The sequence below is a fragment of the Oncorhynchus mykiss genome, chromosome 6 (assembly GCF_057628025.1).
Source record: "Oncorhynchus mykiss isolate SJ-2025 chromosome 6, ASM5762802v1, whole genome shotgun sequence".
Lineage (NCBI taxonomy): Eukaryota > Metazoa > Chordata > Actinopteri > Salmoniformes > Salmonidae > Oncorhynchus > Oncorhynchus mykiss.
The window spans coordinates 11,814,060-11,839,259 of record NC_143027.1 but is presented as its reverse complement, the minus strand read 5'-3'; the positions used below and the strand labels follow the sequence as shown (position 1 = coordinate 11,839,259).

General features: G+C 43.0%; 1 protein-coding gene across 42 annotated transcripts; it reads left to right on the top strand.

The window, feature by feature from the left end:
- Positions 1 to 24,320, top strand: LOC110525267 (ataxin-2). 42 transcript variants are annotated; one of them, XM_090236980.1, is made up of 25 exons: positions 39 to 752; positions 2,496 to 2,529; positions 2,804 to 2,863; positions 3,567 to 3,638; positions 4,189 to 4,339; positions 5,111 to 5,125; positions 7,103 to 7,233; positions 7,695 to 7,786; positions 7,972 to 8,160; positions 8,434 to 8,597; positions 12,066 to 12,257; positions 12,791 to 12,970; positions 15,214 to 15,378; positions 15,551 to 15,658; positions 15,774 to 15,844; positions 15,965 to 16,272; positions 16,461 to 16,527; positions 16,646 to 16,777; positions 20,790 to 20,807; positions 21,369 to 21,435; positions 21,914 to 22,092; positions 22,299 to 22,425; positions 22,728 to 23,089; positions 23,258 to 23,432; positions 23,710 to 24,320. In XM_090236980.1, exons 1-25 carry the CDS (start codon positions 661 to 663, stop codon positions 23,736 to 23,738), a joined length of 3,180 nt encoding a protein of 1,059 aa, XP_090093106.1. In that variant the 5' UTR covers positions 39 to 660; the 3' UTR covers positions 23,739 to 24,320. The 42 variants fall into 42 exon arrangements, with proteins under 42 accessions (XP_090093130.1, XP_090093121.1, XP_090093129.1 ...); XM_021605253.3 differs by having other exon boundaries at positions 22,728 to 23,146; XM_021605257.3 differs by having other exon boundaries at positions 21,369 to 21,441.
- Positions 24,321 to 25,200: the final 880 nt, after the last annotated feature.

Genomic DNA, 25,200 nt, shown 5'->3' with positions numbered 1-25,200 from the left:
TGGTACCGCCAAATCTTTGCTACCGCTGCGGATGATCTCTTGACTTCCTGTAAATAGTGCAATTTGTAAGTCTTATATCTCCGAAAAAAATACCTAACGGTTAGACTGTGGATGACCTCCAGTCACTCATTTGGGTTTATAATTATTATTTTATTCGAAAGATGAACATTTTAAGGTTGTCAAAAGTCAAGTTGCAGTTTATTTAGGTGGGATCATAGCGTGACGGAAATCGGTATATCCCTCCGCTGTTTTGTCTCCTTTCAAGACTGGTTTTGGTCTTTTCGCTGGTAGCAACGAAGAGAGAACCCGACATAGCTGAAAATCCCGTTTGACGGAATTAAAATACATTTTCAGAATCGAAAAACAAATTGACAGGAGCTTTAATTCACCTATTTGTTACAAGTGTAATCGGCGCATATTGTATTTTTTTTTTAAAGAGCGTTACTTATATTTTTAAAAGGCATTAACTTACACAGCTAGCTAAGTTGGCTAGCTAACTTTTCATAGGTTTGGAATCACATGCGCGGAGTAGCTGAGCGACGTTATCAAGTTTTTAAAAAACTAGTTATCTCTAAATATTATCCAGTCGTCATTTGTTTGCAGTGTATATTATTTTTGAGATTTTAGGAATACACCACACACGTCGTTTATGGGCTCATCATGTCAATGAAGCAGGCCGGTGGTAATCGCAAACCCGGCAGTGGCGCTGCCTCTGGTGCCGGGGGAAGTGGCGGACGACAGAATTTGGGCAGGTAGGTGATTTATTCAGTCGACATTTTAGCTAACCATATTATTATTATGATGCCAACGTTGTGAACTTATCAATCGCCGACTATGCTCTTAATTACAGGAGTTGATATTTCCACGATAAATGTCAACGTGTTTGTCGCCCTGACTACTATACTATAAGCTATAAAAACAGTCGCACACTCCATATAACGACCTCTAACCTCACAGTAATGTATTGATTACTGGGAGGTTATATATATGTGAAGTGTGCGACTTATTATTATTTTTAAATCGTTTTTTCACCGTTAGTCTGCACCTCTACACGAAATAATTTTATCTGGATCTGCGCCAGCTCATGCTTATCTGACTAACGTTACTAAACTAACCATACGTCGTTTGTGGTAGGCAAGTTTCTATCCAGCTAGTTAGCAACTTGGTCCATACTATTCGGAATCCTTGTGATGTCCCTGACCCTAGCCTTACTGTAACCATTTTAAATTTCAACGGGTAAGGTACGTCGATGATCCCGGATAGCACGGACCCTAGCAAATTAGGCCTACGAATGATGCTGGACACGGTCTCGTAGTACTGAATGTTCCCGCAGTAATGCCGTACTTAGCTAGCTAGTTTTGGTTTGGTAGCGCCATGTCTGTTTAAGTTAGCTAGCTATGCTCTCAATACCAGCTATCAGTGGTTTGTATCCTGTGCCACTTGCTTCGATGGATCATCTTGTTAAGAGGATGCATATGCAGCTAGAAATTAAACGGCTAGCTAGCTATACCTCCTGAACTTAGAATACGCTAGGCTACTACCCTGTTAACCAGTTAACGCTTTCTATCATTCATTAATTTAATTCATACCATCATTGCATCGGCGTCATGGATAAGTCAGTATAGTAAAGGTGGGCAGGACACAACCACTCAACGTTTTGTCTTTAAATATTGTTGCGAGGTGGAAGTTTTGACACCGGCGATTGCAAGTCATATTGCCAAACTAAATTGCTATTTTTTGTTTTGAAGTCGGAGTCACAGCAACGATGTTGCAATCATTTTTAACCTGTAAGTGCGTGCAAGTCTGCAAAAGAAAAGGGGGCGTGGTGGTGTTTTGTGGCGAAGATATAATTTAAAGACCGACGAAGGACTTTCAACCTTGACGTTTTAGTTGCTGCTTGTGTAAAATTGTGCCCTTGAAACATGGCTTGTGTAAGTACTACCGTTAACCAGAAGGTCTGTATTTCAGCAACATATCAGTCTATTTTGATAGCAAACTATTTTAACGGTAGGGACAGTACGTCCTAGCGTTGCATGTGTTTTTTTTTTTTTGGGGGGGGGGGGGGGGGGGGGGTGGCAACAACAACAATAGTCATATTCCACACTTCGGAGTCCTGACCCATGCATCATAGACGTTTAAACCAGCCATGCATATATAAACTGTCATCATATGGGTTAGGGAGGCAAGTGCAAAATTAAATGATTTCAGTAATGTATTTCTAATCCAGAAGGAAATTGTGTGTGGGAAAGTGAAGTATTCACTGCACAGCTAGTGAAAGTATCTAGCCAGTCATATTTCAGGTGAAATTTACCCATATGAATCATTATCACTACAGTGCTTGCAGGACTCATTAAATATGCTTAGTGTTTATTTGATTGTGGAAAGACCTCAAACATTGCATTTATCTATATATTTTGTGTCACAGAATCAGTAATGAGTCATTTTGAGGATTATAATAATATTGACAATTATTGTTTTTATTTTTTGTCTTTAAGGGGACGGCATAGTGCCAAAGGACCTTCAGCAGCAGTAAGTGAACAGCTTCATTATTTATCATTGTTTGATTTGGTTTTCTGTCTCATTATTTGAATTAGGCACGTGAAGTTGGCAGCTAATGATGATTTGTCACTATCTAGGGTATCATATCTACTATTGTTTTTTTTTATGGGAGAAAACCCCCCCAGCATACTGGTACACAGTTGTCTGTTTGTCACACTCTTCTTTGTCCATAATGTTTGCACACATATTCTATTCTGTTATTTTGCAGGTTTGAATTGCATGATCAATACGTTTTGTCTTTCAGGTTGTCTCTAATGGTGTATATGCAAACATGAGGATGGTCCATGTCTTGACCTCATTAGTGGTATGTTCCTCGATCACTTGATGCATTAAGGCTGTGAGGATCAGCCTTAAAATACATTTTATGATTTGAAACTAATTCATAACCGATCTCTAGACGGAGGTAGTAGAGCCAGATACTGTGTATGTTGATGTGTCTCCTGAACAAAGCTTTTTTTTAATTTTTATTTTTATTTTTTATAAATCTAATGTCACTGGAAAGCTAATGACAGCACACTACACATGTCATTTTTTTATGTAAACTTAATTTAACTAGGCAAGTCAGTTAAGAACAAATTCTTATTTACAATGACGGCCAATTGTGCACCGCCCTATGGGACTCCCAATCACGGGCGGGTGTGATACAGCCTGGATTCGAACCAGGGACTGTAGTGACGCCTCTTGCACTGAGATGCCGTGCCTTAGACCTCTATGCCACTCGTGCTGTTGACTCGTTGAAGCACATCAAGCAAGCAACAGTGACATGTACCACATGTTGTTTTCCCAAAGACCTTCCCTTGCGATAATTAAGTCATGTGTGATTGACAGATTGTTTTAATTAAGAGGTATATGTTTTTAGGAGTGAACTTTGTTTAAATGTGTTGTTCAGACTGCCAATGGAGATACTTCTTAGCAGCAAGTCAATGGTCTTAGTTGAGTTGGAACGTAACTGTACATCTCGCGTGTATGATGATGGAGTAATATTTTTTTTCTCCCTTCATTTGCAGGGAACCAATTGTGAACTGAAAGTAAAAAATGGAATGGTTTATGATGGAGTGTTTAAAACATACAGCCCAGAGGTAAGGACAATCACATAAAGCAATGTCAAAGCCAAGTTTTTTTTCTATTGGGTGACAATAAGTACATTTTAATTGTGATGGCTAGAGCTGTGTTGTATGACCTGATCCCTTGTAGCTTAGTTGGTAGAGCATGGTGCTTGTAGTGCCAGGGTAGTGGGTTTGATTCCTGGGACCACCCATACGTATGATGTGTGCACGCATGTCTGTACGTTGCTTTAGGTAAAATCGTGTGCTGAATGATTATTATTAGTATAATACTTGAGGCCGAGGATATTCTGTCTTTCTTGGTAACATAACAGGAGGGTTACACACAGTGGGCCTTACATGCAACATATGCTTCAAGTTTAACAGCCTTGTTGTCCATTTATTAAAGGGAAAATGCTTTACATGGCTCACTTACTGATGCAGTGTTCATAATCTCAAATCGCACACAAAACCCAAATATAAAATACAACCATGTATTCCCTTCGGGGAGTAGTCTAACCTAAGCGTTTACAGTGATACTTGATGGAGCTCTTTCTACTTCACAACTCTGTCGTCCGTCCCCCAGTGTGACCTGGTTCTGGATGCGGCCAACATCAAGAGTCCTGGGCCCAGTGTGGGCCTGCGACAGGAAGATCTCGTGGACAGCATTATCTTCAAGGCTTCCGATGTGGTGGTGGTGCACTTCAGAGACGTGGACTTCAATTATGCCAGAAAAGGTACATCCTTATGTCAAGACCTGTACACTCAAGGTTGTCACTGTCCCCTTAAGTTTGTAGGTGTAGCTATGTCTTTAACTTGAGTTGGTTTGATGCACGAGGAAATGCCTATTTATTGGCCAATACAAAGATAGCCCATTCCTCCTCTGTGAATTGTTATCATGTCTAGAAGCAGAGCCAAGGGCTAGATCATGTGCCTGAACTGAATGCTCCCTCTGTGGCCAGTCATTGAGTAATAATGTGAAATATTGATTGCTCTGAATGTCTCCCAGGCACTGCAGGGGTACTCAATAAGGTTGTGATCCAATATATCTATATTACCTCTAAACCTGTCAGGACTCAAGCACTGCACAGTGAGCAACAATAGACTCTGCTAGTTAGCATTGTAATCAAATCAACTAGTGAAGTGTTACTGTGTGAAGTGGGTTAGATCAGTGCTTCCCTATAGCCATTCCTGAAGCATCCCTGGGTGCCCAGGTTCTTGTTGTAGCCAACCCAGTTTCTAGCAGACAAATAGCAAAGGCCACATGTTAAATGCATACAATATCTCATTGCCATGTGCCAGATATTTCACTGGGCTAAGTCTCAGGTAATGCACAAGAAAACCCATTTGTTTTGTAGATGATAGAAATGTAGCTGTGTGGTTGGAATGTAAACATTAGCATATACATAGTGGCGCTTCAGGAATAAGGTTAGGAACCCCAGGGTTAGGCTACCTGTATTCTCTCAACTGACCCTCTCTTCCATGTGTTTCTCCTCAAATGGGTGTAGTCTCTACTGACACAGGTAATATTCTGTTTTTGCACCTTTTTGTTGTTGTTGACATACACATGTTAATTTTGATGGTAAGAGGGTAAACAGTAAAACCTCAATAGCTTTGAGGAAATGCAGTAGTGTAAGGGTCCTCTGTAGAGCATGGCTTTTGCATCGCCAGGATAGTGGGTTTGATTCCCAGGACCACCCATACGCAATGTTCCCTCTATGCTGCAAGCAGCTCCCCCGGCACTGCCGCACAAAATAAATATCAGCCTGCGCAGAGAAGCACCTGTACACTCAAGGTTGTCACTGGCGAGATTGAACGTCACTGAACCGTCTAGAGTTTTCCCCTTTTAGTTAACACTATCAAAGTTTCCCTTTACTGTGGGAATTGTGATTGAATCAATGCAATTTTAGCCACTTTCAATGCAACATACTGAAACACAACTATGCAAGAGATTTTGTTGTAGGCCAAACGCATCGCCGTAGGATTCTATTGCGTTGACACGCACGACTCAGCCCGTACTCTACACAGACCTTTGCGGCATAAGCAATCAGAGCTGCAGTAGGCCTATATGCAAATAGACCATTGCCATATGAATCTGTGCCGTTCACGTTGAACTGGACTGTGTTTACAGCATGAGTGGTTGTGAGTAGATGCACTTGTTTTGAGATCAATGTGACAGTTGCATGTATCCACATGCACATTTTGTTCATATCCTTTGCTAGTTAGTGATTTATTAGCCCAGTTATAGATCATTTCTAGTCGGCAATAGGGGGCAGTGATTGCTTCCTACAAGAGCACAAAACGTGTACATTTCTAGACCTTTGAAAAGCAAGTCAGCTGAATAGCTTTTTTTTTGTCTTAAAAGGGGCAGTGTTGTATTTTGAGATGTCTTGAATAAGCTACGTAGCCAATAGGCAGAGGGTTTGTCTGATTCTCTATAATAAGGGAATGGGAGTAATAATGCGTTTTATTTTGTAAATTGGTTTCTTGTGTCAAACAACACATTTTCAGTCACCTTGTCTGAAAGACAAGTGGATAAGCAGGTTAAAAAGTATCATGGAATGTAGGCTTACATTGACCACACATTGGCTGCTACTGTAGGCTGAATGATAGAACAGCTATTTCCATGTTAAAATGGTATGGTGTGCATTTCTCCATTGTTTCTGAATGGTAGGCCACTGATAACTCATGTTGGCTTAACAGTCTACTTGACCACTGTCTGAAACTGTAACTCGGTGTTCACTGTAAACTCACATTCTGTTGCACAGAATTTTCACAATGTTGGAAGTTTGCGCTCTGCAGACCTGAATTTTGCTCAGCGCCAGACAACATTTGAGGGAACATTACCCATACGTAAAAAAATAAATATATGCACCCACGACAGTAAGTTTCTTGGAATGAAGTGTCTGCTAGATGCCATATTATAAGGGTCAATCCTCATATTGGGCTTGTTTCAGCCAGACCAAATACATACATATTCAAATGGCTTGATTCTCTAAAGAGCTTTGGTTGACTCTATCGAATAAATGCAACTGAAACCAAAGTACTTACAAAGATGTTGAATTGTGCTAAAATATCTCGTTTAAAAATGACAAGTGCGGTCTCAAATGTTCCTTTTTATAATTCAATCTATTCTGCGTAACCACATTGTCTGACCTGCCTGGAGTCATATTTTTCATGCTATGACTGTAATCTAAGTGCATGTTATTTATAGGTTTATTTTGCTTACCATTAATTTCTGTACTCGTTCTCCCTAATGTTAACGCTATGATTCTGCTACTTCTGTGTTGTGACTGTTTCTAATGGTTATCCTGACATGATCACTGCCAAAGCAAAGAATGCACCTGGTTCTTAGAAAGGCAGATCATGTGCTATCTACCTTCTCCACACCTGCACAGTCATCATTTACCTGTGCCTGCGTGTGTATGTGTGATCCCCTCCGTGTTTGCATGCATGTCTGTCAGCAGTATATAACTATGAATGTGTGTTGTAACGTGTAGATAACTTCACGGACACTGCAGTGGGCGGCAGAATCAACGGGGAACACAAGGAGAAGGACCTGGAGCCGTGGGATGGAGGGCGGCAGCAGCACATGGTCTCAGGCAGCCTGGAGTCTCTGGACACAGACGTGGTATTGCTTTCCATTTAGTGCTCTGCATGGAACTATATCTGCTGCTGTGGGCAAAGTTGCCCCTAGATGCTGTTCTGGTATCTGTTTATTTTCCACCTTAGTGGTTAAAGGGTTACTTTGGGATTTTGGCAATGAGGTCCTTTGTCTACTTCCCCAGAGTCCGATGAACTCCTTTATCTCTCTGCGTCCAGTATGAAAGAAATTGGAGGTAGTTTTGCAGCCAATGCCAACTAGCGTTAGCGCAGTGACTGGAAGTCTACAGTAGCATCTAACTCCGGGGAAGTAGATCAATCCCGAAGTTTCCCTTTAAGGTTAGGATTGGGGAAGGGGAAGCTGATCCTAAATCTGGAGCTAGGTAGCACTTCACCTGAGAGTATTGTTGTTTTTTACCTTCCATTCATAGTCTATATCATCTGACCAAAAGCCTCTCTGCCTCGCTCTTGCTCTGTTGCTCCTCTTAGTCAAATGGCTGGGACCCGAATGACATGTTCAAGTACAATGAAGAGCAGTATGGCATCAAGTCCACCTACGACAGCAGCCTGTCCACCTACACGTAAGCTACTCCTGCCTCTCTCTGTCCACTCATGCGTCATGCAGGCACAGACAGGTTTATCAAGTAGGAAATGAGCTCATCCACTAACAATGTGTTGCACCTACTTTGCTTTGCATGCGTGGCCCCTATTTGGGGACAGGGGTGTGTGTGTGTGTCTAAGGTTTGCCCTGTGCTGTGCTATGCAGGGTTGCCCTGGAGCGGGATAACTCTGAGGAGTTTCTGAAGCGGGAGGCGCGAGCGGCCCAACTGGCGGAGGAGATCGAGGCCAGCTCCACCTACAAGTCCCGCGTGGCCCTGGAGAATGACGAGCGCAGCGAGGAGGAGAAGTACACTGCCGTGGTGAGGGGAGAAAGGGAGCAACACACACTCAACAGGTGGGTCTCTGAGGGGTTTTCACAATCCATTAGTTGATGCTAGCATCCATAAATTGAATGTTCGTCTGTCACTCGCATCCATGTTCAGCTGCAACTTGCCTCATGTATGGCTAACATACTGGCATACTGCAGTGTCTTCAAGCTCTCGTTCAGTTGTGGACATTGCAGAGGCAGGCTTGCAGGATTCCGCTGCCAATTTGTACATCTGGTTTCACATTGTTGCAGTTGCATTAGTTTTTAACTTGTTCTCCTGGGTCACTGATCTCTCCATAGAGAAAAGTACATTCCCCCGGGTCAGAGGAACAGAGAGGGGATGTCATGGGGAGCGGGTCGTCAGAACTCCCCTAGGTTGGTCCAGAGCAGCAGTGGACCTCCCCGGCCAGGTCTTCACGACTACACCCCCAGCTCCGGAGCTGACCAGCGGGTTGTCAACGGAGGTAAGGGCACCCTGGTTCATCCTGGAGCATGGAACACTATCACATTTTATTTGTCACATCCTTTGTAAACAACAGGTGTAGACTAAAGTCCTATTGGAATTGGGCTAGTATTACTTGAGAACGTTGGTTATGTATTTATTACCCCAGAATGTCAATTATTCCAGAAGACGATTCTGACAAGATTCGTTTTTTTTTTTTTACAAACTGTCCCTGTAATTTTTGGGATGGAAGCCTGGATGTTTTTTTTTTTTCAAGGCGTGAAGATATTTCAACAAATCCAGGCGACAATATGCTACACTGATATATTGAGCTTGGTTCCAACTTTCTGAACCATACCAAACCATCTTTCAGGTCTTGTGTTGATATATAATATTTGAATTAACGAAGTGTAATATTTTAATGATCCACAGTAGAAGGCATCCTAAATGCCCCCCAGTCTTCAGATGGGAGATAAACAGTTAACTTGCACTTGAGATGTGTTTTAAGGCTGTAGATGAGTTACCTTGTCATTTCTAAATGTTTTGCTCAGTTGTATGCTGCTTCGTGATCTATTAACAACAAGGGTTGCATTACATAGGAGCAATATGTTTCACTGATGCATTTGGCAATATTCACACACACAAAACATCAACCAAAGCATTCACTGTGGAAGTTGATACATGTTGACCCTTCATATATAGGCTAAGAGCAGCACGTAGTTCAAATTATCCAATCAGTTATTGTTTTCTTGCTCAAACCGCAAGCAACACCTGTCAAACTCAGACAGTTCTCTCAAAACACAGGGATGTCGATTCGCACGGGACTAGTGTTATCAGAGGACCTCGGAGTTCGCCAACAGTAGGATATTCTGGATGGAATTGTTACACTCCTGCCAGATAAAAATGGCTGACATGTCAGATTCAGAAAGGACTAAAATGACAGATGTGATGTTTTGTGCTCGTGCACATAATTCCATTACCCAACCTCCCCCAGTAAATCGAGGGCACCACACAATGACTGAATGAAAGGCACTATTGTCAAAGCCAGAGGATGTCTCTGCGTCAGACCACCCCTAGATGGGTTTTTACAGGCATCCTGTAGAGATCAGTTGTGTGAACATGACTGGCTATTTTTGAATGAGCTCATCTGTCCTGAATTTACCCAATCCCTAGTTTTAGTTTAACGTTCTTCTTTTTAGTTAAGCTGTATGCTCATCTCGTAGCTGGTATTTAGACCACAACTGTCGGATCACCTGTAGGATTTGTTAGTCTGACAAGTCCGGGCCTATGTTTATCTGTGTCTGGGGAAACTTGCCGTGGCGAGGTTGGCCTTGACTTTCAGACATCAGTACTCGGTAATCATCCTATCATCCAAAAAACACAATTGCATGTTTCTCTCTACAATAACAATTTGAATGTCAGTTCAGTTTCATTTCCTGAGTTGTCATCTTGTTCTGCGTCCTAACTTTCCTTGACCTTTTTTCAAGTTTATTCTGTTTTCATCAGTAAATCTCTGGAGTTTATTCTTTGCTATGCTGTTTCTATCCGTTTCAACTAGAGGTCAACCGATTGTGATTTTTCAACGCCGATACCGATTATTGGAGGACCTAAAAGAAAGCCGATACCAATTAATCGGACGATGAAAATATATATTTTATTTATTTGTAATAATGACAATTACAACAATACTGAATGAACACTTATTTTAACTTAATATAATACATCGATAAAATCAATTTAGCTTCAAATAAATAATGAAACGTGTTCAATTTGGTTTAAATAATGCAAAAATAAAGTGTTGGAGAAGAAAGTAAAAGTGCAATATGTGCTATGTAAGAAAGCTAACGTTTCAGTTCCTTGCTCAGAACATGAGAACATATGAAAGCTGGTGGTTCCTTTTAACACGAGTCTTCAATATTCCCAGGTAAGAAGTTTTAGGTTGTAGTTATTATAGGACTATTTCTCTCTATACCATGTGTATTTCATTAACCTTTGACTATTGGATGTTCTTATAGGCACTTTAGTATTGACAGTGAAACAGTATCTTCCATCCCTCTCCTTGCTCCTACCTGGGCTCGAAGCAGCGTTACCCATGCAGAGCAAGGGGAATAACTACTCCAAGTCTCAGAGCGAGTGATGTTTGAAACGCTATTGGTGCGCTAACTAGCTAGCCATTTCACATCGGTTATACCAGCCTAATCTCGGGAGTTGATAGGCTTGAAGTCATAAACAGATGCTGGCAAATGCACAAAAGTGCTGTTTGAATGAATGTTTACGAGCCTACTGGTGCCTACCATCGCTCAATGCTCTATCAAATCATAGACTTAGTTATAACATAACACACAGAAATACGAGCCTTAGGTCGTTAATATGGTCAAATCCGGAAACTATCATATCAAAAAGAAGACGTTTATTCTTTCAGTGAAATACGGAACCGTTCCGTATTTTATCTAACGGGTGGCATCCATAAGTCTAAATATCCCTGTAACATTGAAGGTTGTGCAATGTAATATCATAATTATATAAAATTCTGGCAAATTATGCAGCCCAAACTGTTGCATATACCCTGACTCTGCGTGCAATGAACGCAAGAGAAGTGATGCAATTTCACCTGGTTAATATTGCCTGCTAACCTGGATTTCTTTCAGCTAAATATGCAGGTTTAAAAATATATACTTGTGTACTGATTTTAAGAAAGGCATTGATGTTTATGGTTAGGTACAGTCGTGCAACGATTGTGCTTTTTTCGCAAATGCGCTTTTGTTAAATCATCCCCCGTTTGGCGAAGTTGGCTGTCTTTGTTAGGAAGAAGTAGTCTTCAGAGTTCGCAACGATGCAGGGTTAGCAGGGAATATTAACGAAATATGCAGGTTTAAAAAAAATATATATACTTGTGTATTGATTTTAAGAAAGACATTGATGTTTATGGTTAGGTACACATTGGCGCAACAACAGTCCTTTTTCGTGAATACGCACAGCATCGATTATATGCAATGCAGGACACGCTACATAACTACACATGGTTGATGATATTACTAGTTTAACTAGTCATTATGATTGTTTTAAGTTTAATGGGAGCTAGCAACTTAACTTGGCTTACTGCATTCGCGTACCAGGCAGTCTCCTCGTGGAGTGCAGTGAGAGGCAGGTGGTTAGAGCATTGGACTAGTTAACTGTAAGGTTGCGAGATTGAATCCCCGAGCTAACAAGGTAAAAATCTGTCATTCTGCACAACCAAATTGGTGTCCAAAAATACCGATTTCCTATTGTTATGAACTTGAAATCTGCCCTAATTAATCGGCCGACCTCTAGTTTCAACCTGCTGACCCCGTCTCCTCTTCCTGCCTTCCTTGAATCACCCTCCTTTTCCTTGTGTATCCATGCCTCGTCTTTACCCCTCGCTCCACCTTATTATCAGTCCTCTTTCTGTCCTTGCTCTCTCGTTTCTCCTTATTTCTCCTCCTCTGCTCATTGTCATTTGTCCTATCAGGTGCCACCTCCTGCCCATCGCCCTCCTCCCGCTACCAGTCAGGCCCCTCCCCTCTCCCACCCAGGGCGGCCACGCCCACCCGGCCTCCATCCAGACCCCCCTCGCGGCCCTCCCGGCCCCCGTCTCACCCCTCTGCTCACGGCTCTCCAGCTCCCATCTCCACTATACCCAGTAGACGCATGTCCTCAGAAGGTAGCTACCTCCCTCCTAACAGAGTGGTGAACACACAGAGCCATGTGCACCGCTGGGCTGGCTGTGCTGCTGCCGCTGTTTCTAATCTCCTGCTTCAAGACGCTGCTTTTCAATTGAGAAATGGCTTTGGACTCTGATGTTTTTTCTTCTTTGCCCTACCTCCACTTTCCTCCTGCTCTCTCTCGCTCTCCTTGCACACATTGCATTGTGAATTGTGTGGTGTTGGTCGCGCTCTCCAGTAACACTCCCATGGTGTGGCATTGAAAGCAGTGGGCACTAGTCACAGACTTGTCAGTGTTTATGTGCACTGGGTGCATTAATGACCGTTGTATTGGTGAAGGAAAGATGGTGTATGTATTCATGCCGTTTTTCATCACCGTTCCTCAATCATTTTGTAATATTGTCTGTGGTAAGTAGCTGTTTGTATTGTCCACCTAGTTGCATATAGTTTGTGGTACTAGTGGCTCACAAGTCTACCTGGGCTCCTTCTAGCTAAATGATGTGATGTGTCACAACTATCTCTCTCCCTCCAGGCCCTCCCAGGATGTCCCCAAAGACCCAGCGTACCCCTCGCACCCACAGAGTTCCCCCCGGGAGTAGAGTCCCCCCGGGAGTAGACTTCATGCCCCACAATGCTCCAGGAGAGGTGTCCGTGCCCCCGGCTACCCGCAGCAGCTCATCCGGTGGCACCTGGTCTTCAGTGGTCAGCGGAGGTAAGAAACCCCATCTGTCCTTCAGGACTGGGGTGGAAATGACACCTGGCAAAATAGCTTGGATTGTTAGATATAGCCACTGTGGTTATATTACATTGACAAATGGTATGCCTAGGGTTGTGGCGGTCAGCCGTTAATTGTCATGCAAATGACTGCCGGTCTCACGGCACCTTACTGTTAATTAACATAACATGTTTAGCATCTCCTGGCTTCCACCCATACGAGCTGCTGATGCGCACCTTTGGAACATCTACATTTTAACAAGTCAAATGAATCCATTTAATATAGCCTACACCGTCACATTAAAATGCATTATTTAGTTGTGATATTCCCAGGTTTATAGGCCTGTCTTAGATATTGAAACATAAATGTTGCATGAGACTTGATGATTTGGAAAAAAGTTTCATGAAAAGGCATGTGCTCTCATCCTTCCCTCGGCGAGACGATTGCATTGTTAATCTGCTTGTGGGTCGAGCAAGTTAGGGGATATGTAATCAATAGAAGATGGCATTAAAATGACAATTAAAAGACTACAACAACCAAAACCAACAGGTAGGCTTGTATTTAGGCTATAATTTGAACAGAGTAGTGATGTGTTGGCTTAACTTGTAGGATAGTGAGATGCAAAGTAGCATTATGGCTAGCCTCAAGTAGCCAAGTTAGCTAGCTTCTCTCGGTTTGATGCAGTCAAGACTGGTACAATGTGATCCGATGGGATGGTAAACTAGCAAGAAGTTATTCCAGGGCGAGAACAGTAGTTGCGGTGTCTCCCTCCGTGCCTGCTCCAAGCCTCCTGAGTCCTGTGTCCTACTCTCACATTCCCACACACACTGCACGCTTCTGCTCTCTGAGGCAGATAGCCTAGAGGTTAAGAGAGTTGGGCCAGTAACCAAAAGGTCGCTGGTTCGATTCCTCGAGCTGGCAAGGTGGACTAATCTGCCCTTGAGCAAGGCAGTTAACCCCCAACTGCTCCCCGGGCGCTGATGACATTGATTAAAGGAAAGGTTCACCCATTTTGAATGTTTTGTTTTTGTGCATCTCTGGGTGAGTTATTGATGTTCAAGCAGACAGAAATCCGTCCGGTGTGACGTAGCACCGTGATAGTCACTCTCACTTCACTGGAAGTTAACAGGAATATGACTTTTACATCGTGAAAATTTCTCAAACATGTCAGATTTCAATACCGGCTGATGTCTTGACTCGGGAGGATTTTTTTTTCTCTCAAATGAGCCATTGATCATATTTTTTGCGATATTCCTACCTCGAGAAATGTGTAATTTAACGGAGAGCCTAGCACATTTTTTCCCATTTGTCTGCCTCTTTAGTCCAGGGTGCATTGTGCTGTTGCTAGAGATGTATTATAGAAAAGAGATGGGAACGTATAATGTCCCGATTAAGCATACTGTCAAACGTTCACGTTGTCATGCTGCGTCACACGGTTGCTAAACTAATTGTCACTCAATCCCTTTCTCAAAGTCTGTGTATATGTTGAGAAACATGCCTATTTTCCTCAAGTACATAGTGTCACGATTCCAAAGCTATACCCCGGTCTTGCTCAAGAATCTTGCCGGCTCGGGGATTCAAACCAGCGACCTTTCAGTTACCACACCAATGCTCGCTCTGTGCTTCTTTCTCTCTTTCTGTAACGGCTCCGGTTTAATAAGGTAGCAAAACAATGTCTTCTACTGCTTCCCTCTCATCAGACCGGTTGTCCTTCAGATCCTTTCGGGTTTTCAAATAAATGTATGCATATTGGGTCCTGGGCTTTTCCTTGTCCATTTCAGAACAGGAGCTCTGACTCACATCACCATTGTCCTCATCATTCAGATGATTAACTCATGAAGTGATTTAGAGGGACAATGGAGTGCTGAGTATGAGGCGATTAGAGGTTCGTTGGCAGGTTTGGTAGGCTGCCATTCAGGGCCATTCACTTGTGCTGTTTTGGATGGGTTTACCCTGACCAGTGGTCACAGGGAATTTGACTGTGGTTATGACTCGTGACTGCCAGTTTTGGATGGGTTTACCCTGACCAGTGGTCACAGGGAATTTGACTGTGGTTATGACTCGTTATGACTGCCAGTTTTGGTGGGAATACGGTCAGTGCGACAGCCCTAGATTTCCATTCTGTGTAAACTTATTGGACAATGAAATGTTCTCATCTTAGCTGTGAAGTCTTACACTAGGTAAGGGATGTATCTCTCTTGGATGTGTGTAGGATAACTGTGTTTGTTGCTCTCCTATAGCACACAGACCTCGATCCCCTCGGCAGAACAGCATGGGCGGGGCCTCTCCTGGTCCCTCGCCCCAGACTGGGTCCACTCCCGTGGAACCTGTTATCACATCAATGTCAGCTTCCTCACCTACTGCTAGCCCTGCCCCCAATATGGCCGCCACCTCCTCAGCAGAGTGTAAGTCTGCTTGCCATCGACATCCATACTCCTATTGTTTTCTGTCTGTATGCTCTGAAGCAGTGACAAACGTAAGAATCTGTCACTTTCATATTAAAAGCAGTCAGTCAAGCGCCGTCTGAAACAAGGCACTTGACAATTTACTCTCCCCTTCTTTCTTCCCTTAATATAGCGAAAGATTCTCGGGTCCAGGCGACGAGACAGAACTCTCCTACGGTCAACAAAGAGAACATGAAACCCCTGGAGAGCCCCCCTAGTATCAACAGACCACTCTCTAAAGGTCTGCAGCGTGGACACAGCTCACATTTTGAGGAGGATCCAATTGTATTGTCTGAAATGCATCTCTATTTCTGTATTGGTGAAATGTCTCATGATCTTTCACTTTCTCTCTGCAGGACCCCCCTCCATGGCACCAGACCACAGAAAACAAATAGACAACTTAAAGAAATTTAGTGTAGATTTTAGGGTAAGTTGGGTGTCCTCACTTGCCTTCAGGAAGAAGTATCTCTTGACAGTAAAATACAGAAAATGTCATAAATAATCTTTGTTAGTACAGCCATCTAAAACTCTCATCTCGCTCTCTCAGTTGCAGTCCAGCTCTAACCCAGACCCACAGTTTCAGCAGATGGTGACTAAGCCTCCGCAGGACACGGGAGAGAAGTCCAAGCAGCTTCCTCTGGATAAGGGGTTGGAGGGGTCTGAGGGCCCTGTGGTCCCCGCCAGGAGCAACAAGCCAGACAGCCCTGGCGCATCATCCCCCTCCCTGTCCTCTACCCTCTGTCCCGCCCCGGAGCAGAACAGGGGGCCTGACGTGACCTCGCAGGGTGTGCAGACATCTGCACCCAACTTAAGCGGAGGAGCCAAGCCTGAAGACAAGGAAGAGGATGAGGCAGAGTGAGTGTCATGGCCATTCATCTGTTAGATTTGAGTTGGTGTTGTAGTGGGTCTCTTGAGGGTAGGCACAAATGGAGTGCAGCTTTAAACAGCCAACCTAAGAGAAATTGATCATCCTGGAACTCTCACGTTGCCGAAATAAATGATTTTCTGTCTTACGTTAATGTTTCCTTTTCCCCGCTCCGCAGTCAAATGAGAAAGTCGACTCTGAATCCTAATGCCCACGAGTTCAAACCCAGGGTCTTCACTCCTCAGGTCAGTTTGACTCCCCACATAGGCTGCATCCTCTGTTTCTGCTATTTGATATCTCTGCTTGATATCGATATTCCTTTTGAAGATGAAAAGACTTTGTAATATGTGCCTGTGTGTGCAGCCAAAGCCGGCCACCACCCCAACCCCCCCTCGGCCCCAAGGCCAGCCCAGCCCCTCTATCGTCATGCAGCAGCCTCAACAGGTCTACTTTCCCCAGATGTACCCTCTGACCCCTGTCAGCCCTGGAGTCCAGGTGAGACGACACACGCACACACAGACTCCATCCTCCTGCATGCCCCCACAACTCTGGCAGGTTAGAATAAGAATACTTGTGGAAGCTGAGACATCCCCATGAAATGATAATTGGTGTATGATTGGCATGCACAGTTGCTAAGCAGCATGGAAGGTGGATGAGGGTCCTAAAATATTTAGTTCACCCTCCTTTCACCTCATCCCTCATCTCTTGCTCTCACTCTCTGTCTGTCTCTCTGTGTGTGTTGTGGTACAACGAGATGGAATTAAGTTTTATTTTTTCTAGAGGTCGACTGATTATGATTTTTCAACGCTGATACCGATTAATCGGCCGATTTTTTTTAATTTATTTTTTTATTTATTTTTATTTTATTTATTTTTTATATATTTGTAATAATTACAATACTGAATGTAACAATACTGAATGAACAATGAACACTTATTTTAACTAAATATAATACATCTAGTCTCAAATAATGAAACATGTTCAATTTGGTTTAAATAATGCAAAAACAAAGTGTTGGAGAAGTAAGTGAAAGTGCCATGTAAGAAAGCTAACGTTTTAAGTTCCTTGCTCAGAATATTTTAAAGCTGGTGGTTCCTTTTAACATGAGTCTTCAATATTCCCAGGTAAGAAGTTTTAGGTTGTAGTTATTATAGGACTTTTTCTCTCTCTACCATTTGTATTTCATATACCTTTGACTATTGGATGTTCTAATAGGCACTCTAGTATTGCCAGCCTAATCTCAGGAGTTGATAGGCTTGAAATCATAAACAGCGCAATGCTTGAAGCATTGCGAAGAGCTGCTGGCAAACGCAGTAAAGTGCTTACGAGCCTGCTGCTGCCTAACACCGCTAAGTCAGACTGCGCTATCAAATCCTATACTTAATTGTAGTATAATAAACACACAGAAATAAGAGCCTTAGGTCATTAATATGGTCAAATCCGGAAACTATCATCTCGAAAAGACGTTTATTCTTTCAGTGAAATACGGGACCGTTCCGTATTTTATCTAACGGGTGGCATCCATAAGTCTAAATATTGCTGTTACATTGCACAACCTTCAGTGTTATGCCGTAATTATGTAAAAATCTGACAAATTAGCCAGGCGGCCCAAACTGTTGCATATACCCTGACTCTGCGTGCAATGAACGCAAGAGAAGTGACACAATTTCACCTGGTTAATATTGCCTGCTAACCTGGATTTCTTTTAGCTAAATATGCAGTTTTAAAAAATATACTTCTGTGTACTGATTTTAAGAAAGGCATTGATGTTTATGGTTAGGTACATTTGTGCAACGATTGTGCTTTTTTCGCAAATGCTCTTTTGTTAAATCATCCCCCGTTTGGCGAAGTTAGCTGTCTTCGTTAGGAAGAAATGGTCTTCACACAGTTCACAACGAGCCAGGCGGCCCAAACTGCTGCATATACCCTGACTCTGTTGCACAGAACGCAAGAGAAGTGACACAATTTCCCTAGTTAAAATAAATTCATGTTAGCAGGCAATATTATTTATATATGCAGGTTTAAATATATATACTTGTGTAATGATTTTAAGAAAGGGGTTTATGGTTAGGTACACATTGGTGCAACGGCAGTGCTTTCTTTCACGAATACGCTTGTTAAATCACCCGTTTGGCGAAGTAGGCTGTGATTCAATGACAAATTAACAGGCACCGCATCAATTATATGCAACGCAGGACAAGCTAGATAAACTAGTAATATCAGCAACCATGTGTAGTTAACTAGTGAATATGTGAAGATTGTTTTTTTTATAAGGTGCTTGCTAGCATTTAAACTTACCTTGGCTCCTTTGCTGCACTCGCATAACAGGTAGTCAGCCTGCCACACAGTCTCCTCGTGGAGTGCAATGTAATCGGCCATGATCGGTGTCCAAAAATGCCGATTCCCGACTAATGAAAACTTGAAATCGACCCTAATTAATCGGTCGACATGTAGTTTTTTTCTGTATAGAAAAGTCTAAGGTGGGCCGCCTAAGTGTTTCAGGCCACTTGTGTCCAAACAGTAAAGAAAGAAAAGGTGTGATGTGAAAAGGTTCAGTGTAAACTTAAATGACTAAAACCAGCTATAAAGTACAGTATGTAGAAAACATTATGGTGCTGTTATTTATTTTAAGATCAGTCAGGGACAATCAAATTCCCCAAATAATTCATTCAGGACTATCTTTGTCAAGGCATGGGGCCCACATCGATGTTACATTTGAGTCACACAAATAGCATAAACCATGGCAAGATGTGTAGATTGGAGTAAATTAGCTATATAACAGCTACATTTTGTCACTGCGGACAATGGGAGAGTCTCTAAAATTTCCGGTCAGAGACTGCACCAGTGACCATGCCCACAGCCCCTCCACGTCCACCACCTAGGCCCCATTTTGATCCAGAAAAAAACCCTGGAATGTATCATTCCCAACCAGAAGGATCACCTTTTCAATTTTTGCTTCACTGCTATCAGTTTTTTATAATTTGTGGGTATTTGTATGATCCATCTGTCCTTCTATGCAGTTGTGGCATGCATATGTTAGAGGCCCTTTCTTCCTACTTTGGCCTGACTGGTCACCGTTTCACATTCCACAGTCATTTACTCACTGTTTGATCTCATGTAGAGTAGCCTACTGCTTCTTTGTATTGGTTTGTGACATTTCGGGAGACTTCAGGTGGGTTTGAGTCGAGCTTGAATTATTATTATTATTATTATTATTATTATTATTATTATTATTATTTTTTTTTTTTTCTCTTCCTGAGTATCTCCTGTCAGTATACAGCAGCATTGTCTTGATGCTAGTCCTGTTTTGGTGTAGGCCAGTTATGTAGGACTCGGGAGTGAATGCAGTAGGGCTGGGCGATATCGGCAAAATGTCATGGTATTTTTTCAATTTGAAGTTATTTTGTTTTTGATCAATAAAAGTTCTAAATTTGCTTTGAGTAGTGTGTGTGTGACCCTAGGGTGGCAACACACATTCTAAGTGATTGCAATGGGCCATTCTCCATTCTGATTGTTTTATACTGTTTAATTCAACTTCAACCTAAAATAATTTCCTGCACTCATTTGAGATCATTTCCACACTGCGGACAAAAATACTAGGCCTTATTTTTAACCAGATGTTGCAATTGCGATTTAGATCAAACCACTTGGGTGAACTTTTAGAAATATGAATAATGGTGGGCACTTTGAATACAGTGACATGACAACGAATGAAACGTGTTATTGTGACAGGGTAGGAACCAAAGTGTTGATCAGTGTTTCCAAGGGGACCCTATAGTCTTTGGCAACATTAAATCTTTATTCATACAGCCAACTTGCAATTAGCATTAGTGGCTAAGAAAATACAAACTAGCTTTTTGCAGATGTAAGAAGCACAAAGTAATTATAGTATGCTTGTGGATTTATATTAAATCCATAAGCAAAAATGAACATTTTGTTGCATGTGCTGCATTGACCGTGCAGACTGAACAAAAGTGTCAGGTGGTCAAGCAACAACAAATGCGCTCCTTGAGAGACGGGGTGGGACTAGATCTGTGTGGAAGCGGCATGGAGAGGGATGGACTCGAGTAGTGGAGTAAACTATAAAAATTAACGTTACACATGGCGTATCACATTTAACAAACCAAACATTCAAATACCCCTATAGAAGGTAAAGTAAAAACCCAAACCGGTCCGTGCATAAATACCGGTGTGTGTGTGTGTGTGTGTGTGTGTGTGTGTATATAGTAAAATACGGTATACCGCCCAGCTCTAGAATGCAGTTTGAGACTAGTGAATCCGTTGTGAACTATGCAATTGTGTGATGGAGATCTCTGGACTTGCGCTGTCTCCAAAAGCACATACAATACATCTCGGTGGCAAATATTGTAAGAAATAAATCTATTTTGGTCTTGAAGTTGCTATGGTGATCCAACATTAGTCACTTGAGAGAGAAACATTTTCTAGTTACCACAAACAAGCCACTAAAGAATGGTTCTGTTGTTTCTCCCTTTCCTCTCTCCATTAGAAAAGCATTATCTGGAAGGTTTGTGCATTTCTTAAGCTTTCTACTCTTTTCTTACCTTTTATGTCCAAATCCGTATGTGATGTTTTGCTTGCTTGAAAATGTCCCATCAGATGTTGGTTTGCCAATTTCTTATTGCAATTGTTTCTAGTTGTCGATCTTATCTTCGTTTTTAACAGCTTACTTTGGTTCATTTGACAACTAATGGTCTCGCTGCCTTAGCAATTTTTTTTTTTATACCCAGACCTAAGACTCTTCATTTTTAGTTTACAAACTGAAGAATGCAGAGCAATTCTCGTATTTGTATGTGAGCAAATGTTGCCATTTGATTAGCCTGCATTGATAATGTGCAGATGAACGTAGAATATTAAGTGCATGTTTCAGTCATCCAGCTGATAGAAGGGGAGCCCAGTGTGGACAGACAGGTGTATGCATGAGACCAGACAACCCTTCTTCTCTTCAAGTTTACAAGGCATGCTGTGAACATGGATTGTGGGTGTATGAGGAGGTCAGAGTTGAAACGGTAAGGGGGCTGTGAAATCAGTGGGTTAACCTTGGTGTTCTTCTGATCTTCTCTGCCAGTCTCCAGCCATGTACCACGTCCAGATGCCTCATATGACGCTGAGCCAGTCCAAGCCCTACAGACCAGGTAAAGGTGAGACTGGCAAACGCTGTCTCATGTCTTCCTTGTCCTCATCAATAGCACAGTTCAGCTGCCAAATTAACAGCCAAAGGCTGCTTCCAGAAGTCAGACATGCTGCCCTCACACATGCGTGCACATGGAGCCAAAGCTGTCTGGCAAACGCATAGTGAAGACATTCTCATTACTTTGTGCAGTAAATATTCATTTGCTTTGTAGTCGTAACTGCCGGCCGGCATCGGGTGATAGCGCTGCTTTATGTGTGGAGCTTTTGTCGGCGTTGTCTAGTCTGCTGGAGAGCCAAACAGCTACACTAACAGTGCTTTTGGAATTCAGCATTTTCAAAGGGTGTATGTCATCATAGATGGATTCAGCATTGTAGACAAATAATTAATTAAAAAGGTTGCCCACCCAGATATCTCTCCTGTTATTCTGGATGTTTGTGTTCTGAATGGTTGTTGTTGTGGTATGCCACTGGCTGCTGCAGTATCCAACATGCCCCAGCAGAGGTCAGACCAGCACCACCCCCAGGGCACGCCCACCATGATGCACCCGGCCGCGGGGCCGCCCATCGTGGCCCAGAGCCCTGCCTACTCAGCCCAGTACTTCACGTGTAGCCCACAGCAGTTTACCAGCCAGCAACTGATGCCCCACTACCAGTCACAGGTAACAATCTGCCAAAATAACTACTCTACTCATTTCTATGGACCATGGATAATGGAAAGACCCTATAGATTTCATCAGGGCTTGTAGAAGGTATTCCAATACTCTGCCAATGAGCGCATGAATGCCTTAAAATCATCAGCAGTGTCTTTGGAATAGGACCACACACACACACGTGCAGGCAGTGAGTTCCCCATCTCCCCCCCCAGGCCCAGCATGTGTTCAGCCCGGTGATTCAGGGTCAGGCCAGGATGATGGCCCCTCCCACCCACGGCCACCCTGGCCAGCTGGTCTCTTCCACCACCCAGTATGGTGAACAGACTCACACCATGTACGGTAAGACTCCACTGTGTGTCAGACCGCATTTTCTACTCTTCCCACTATCTGGTTGTGTGTATGTACCTCATCTCACCACCCAGAACCAAATCAGCGACTCTATTTTGGTTCTGGGACCGGTGGTAGAGAGATTTGTAATACGGTTGCATAGCCACACTAATTCCATGTAAAAAGCATAAATGGTGTGCGATTGCGCAATAAACGTTAGATTATTTTTCTTTTTGGCAAAGCAAACATGTTGACATGTTGTTCTGTGTAGTCTGTGACAATAACCCAGTCTTTGTTTGGGGGGGGGGTTTCAGTGTCACAAGGCCCCATGCCGCAGCAGTACGCCCACCCCAATACCACACTGCATCCCCACCCCCAGCCCTCGGCCACCCCCACAGGCCAGTCCCAGCAGGGCGTGCAGCACGGTGGCAACCACCCGGCCCCCAGCCCCGTCCAGCAGCACCAGGCTGCTGCAGCTGCCCAGGCCCTGCACATGGGCAACCAGCCCCAGCAGCAGATGTACCAGGCCCTGGCCCCCACCCCACCCTCCATGACCCCGGGGCCCAACCCCCAGTCCCCCCAGGGCAGCTTCTCCTCGGCCCAGCAGGCAGTCTACCTCCACCCCCAGCAGATGCAGCACGGCTACAACCCCTCCCACATGGCCCACATGCAGCAGGTGAGCTCCACCTTCAGAAGCCCTTCCCTTCACTCTGAGTACATACTATATGAGCAGGTTAGTGGTCCCAGGAACAAAAACACTCACTTTTATAGAATCAAAGTCAGTAACAGTTGTATGTATCTTTTTCTACTAAGCTTTTTTCTGTCTTATTCTCTCCCTCTTCAGGCCCATATCCAGTCTGGGATGGTGCCGTCCCACCATGGTAACCCTGGCCACCCTCAGATGATGCTTATGGCCACCCAGCAGCAAGGTGGCCCCCAGCCCCAACTCGCCCAGAATGCCCTCAACCCCATCCCAGTGTCCTCCACTGCTCACTTCTCTTACTTGGCTCACCCCCAAGGTACGTCCATATGAAACCCCATCCCTACATGCCTCGGGGAGGACTTCTCCAGTCACCTGACGGATGTCTTTGCTGCTTGTTCAACTAAACACAAGTCTTAAATTGGGGCAAATAGGTTGTTCATCATATCAATGTTTGATCCCATTTCCCTGTCTTTTTTGCTAATGATCATTTTGGTTGAAAACGGATATTAATAAATGCTGACATGCAGCTGTATCTAATCTAACCACGACTGGCCAATCAATGATTTGCTCCATTTTGTGTTTTGTCCCTGCAGTACAACAGCACCATCAGCAGCAGCTGTAGAGGGTACTGTGGAGAACATGGACCCCTCTACCACCCTCGCTCTCGGAGTCTTCACACAGAGAATCCACACAGCTCTCATCATGCTACATGTGCGTTCCTCTCCCAGTCAGAATGTTCAGATTGTTACAGTGGACAGAGGTTTTATTAGTTTAGAGTTGTGCTGATAACAGAAAGGACTCCTTTCCCCCCCCCCCCCCCCCACACACACCTTACACACACCTAAGTGGAACTTGATTTGGCTTGCCAATTTGAGAATGTAAAAAAAGTACCGGAGCTTGCATTATGTCTGCACCTTGATATGAAAATTCTTCCGACTTGGACAGTTTTAAAGTGACTGTTTAATTGCTGCTACTATTGCTGCATTCAAGACTTAAGAACAGGTTCAAACCAAACTAAAACAAATTAAAATCTTCCTGTAATTAATAACAAGTTTGGCTAAAAGGACTGAAGTATTATTTATGAATTGATGGCTAAGGTGATCCCACTTCCCACCTGACCATTATGGAACTTAAGTTAAAATACAGTTTACTTTGTAGATATCCATTAAAAAAATTAGGAAAAAAATAAAAGTTTTAAACTGGGTAACTGTCTTTTTGTTTATTTTAGCTTTCTGTTTAATCACATTTTTTTGAAGTAATGTATAGACCTTGACAAATGTATGAATTAAGTTGGTCAAAAAGTAGATGACCACTCAAGGTCATGGACAAGATTAGGACCTGGTCCCTATCCCAGTGATTCTAGGGGGCTGTATAATTGATTGAAGTACTTTGACCATCCAGATCAGTTTGCACGTGAGATGTCTTTTTAGAAAGGCTATCTGCAAGATTAGAACCTGTGACCTTCAGATCTCTAAATGCCTAGTCAACTGCTCCAGCACAGCTTTTTTTCACAGATATAAAGCTGTTCAGTAAACAAATCACATTTTATAATTGTTCGGTAAGGTTGGAAAACAAACAGCGCATTGTGATTTGAACTGACAAACGTGGGTTGCGACCAAGTTAACACCCTTCAACCTACCTCCATATGAGCTTTGTCTTTATTTGACTCACCTATAACCTCCACCCCCTGACCTGTCACTAAGCGGTTGAGACTGAAGTCGTGGCAAGTGGATCTGCAACAGCCGAACACTGTTATAGATTTCCAACAGCAAAGCTCAGATCCACATAAGCTATAGTTAATGAAAGTTTATTTGTCCAAGTAAACATCTCAACCTCCAATATCTCACACGAACTGAAATCGTGTGTGTAGGCTACATGATACAATCAATTGGTAACCCTCATATCACAATTTGTTAATATCCATCTAGTCTTACATGAAACGCAGCAACGTTGTTTCCTGTTTCAGTCACATCTTTGGTCATGTTTGTCAAAAACAATTCACCTCATTGGTTGACAAGAGGATGAAGTTGAAGAGCAACTTCATGACCTTTAATCACATGGTTTGTGTAAAGTACATGTAGGCG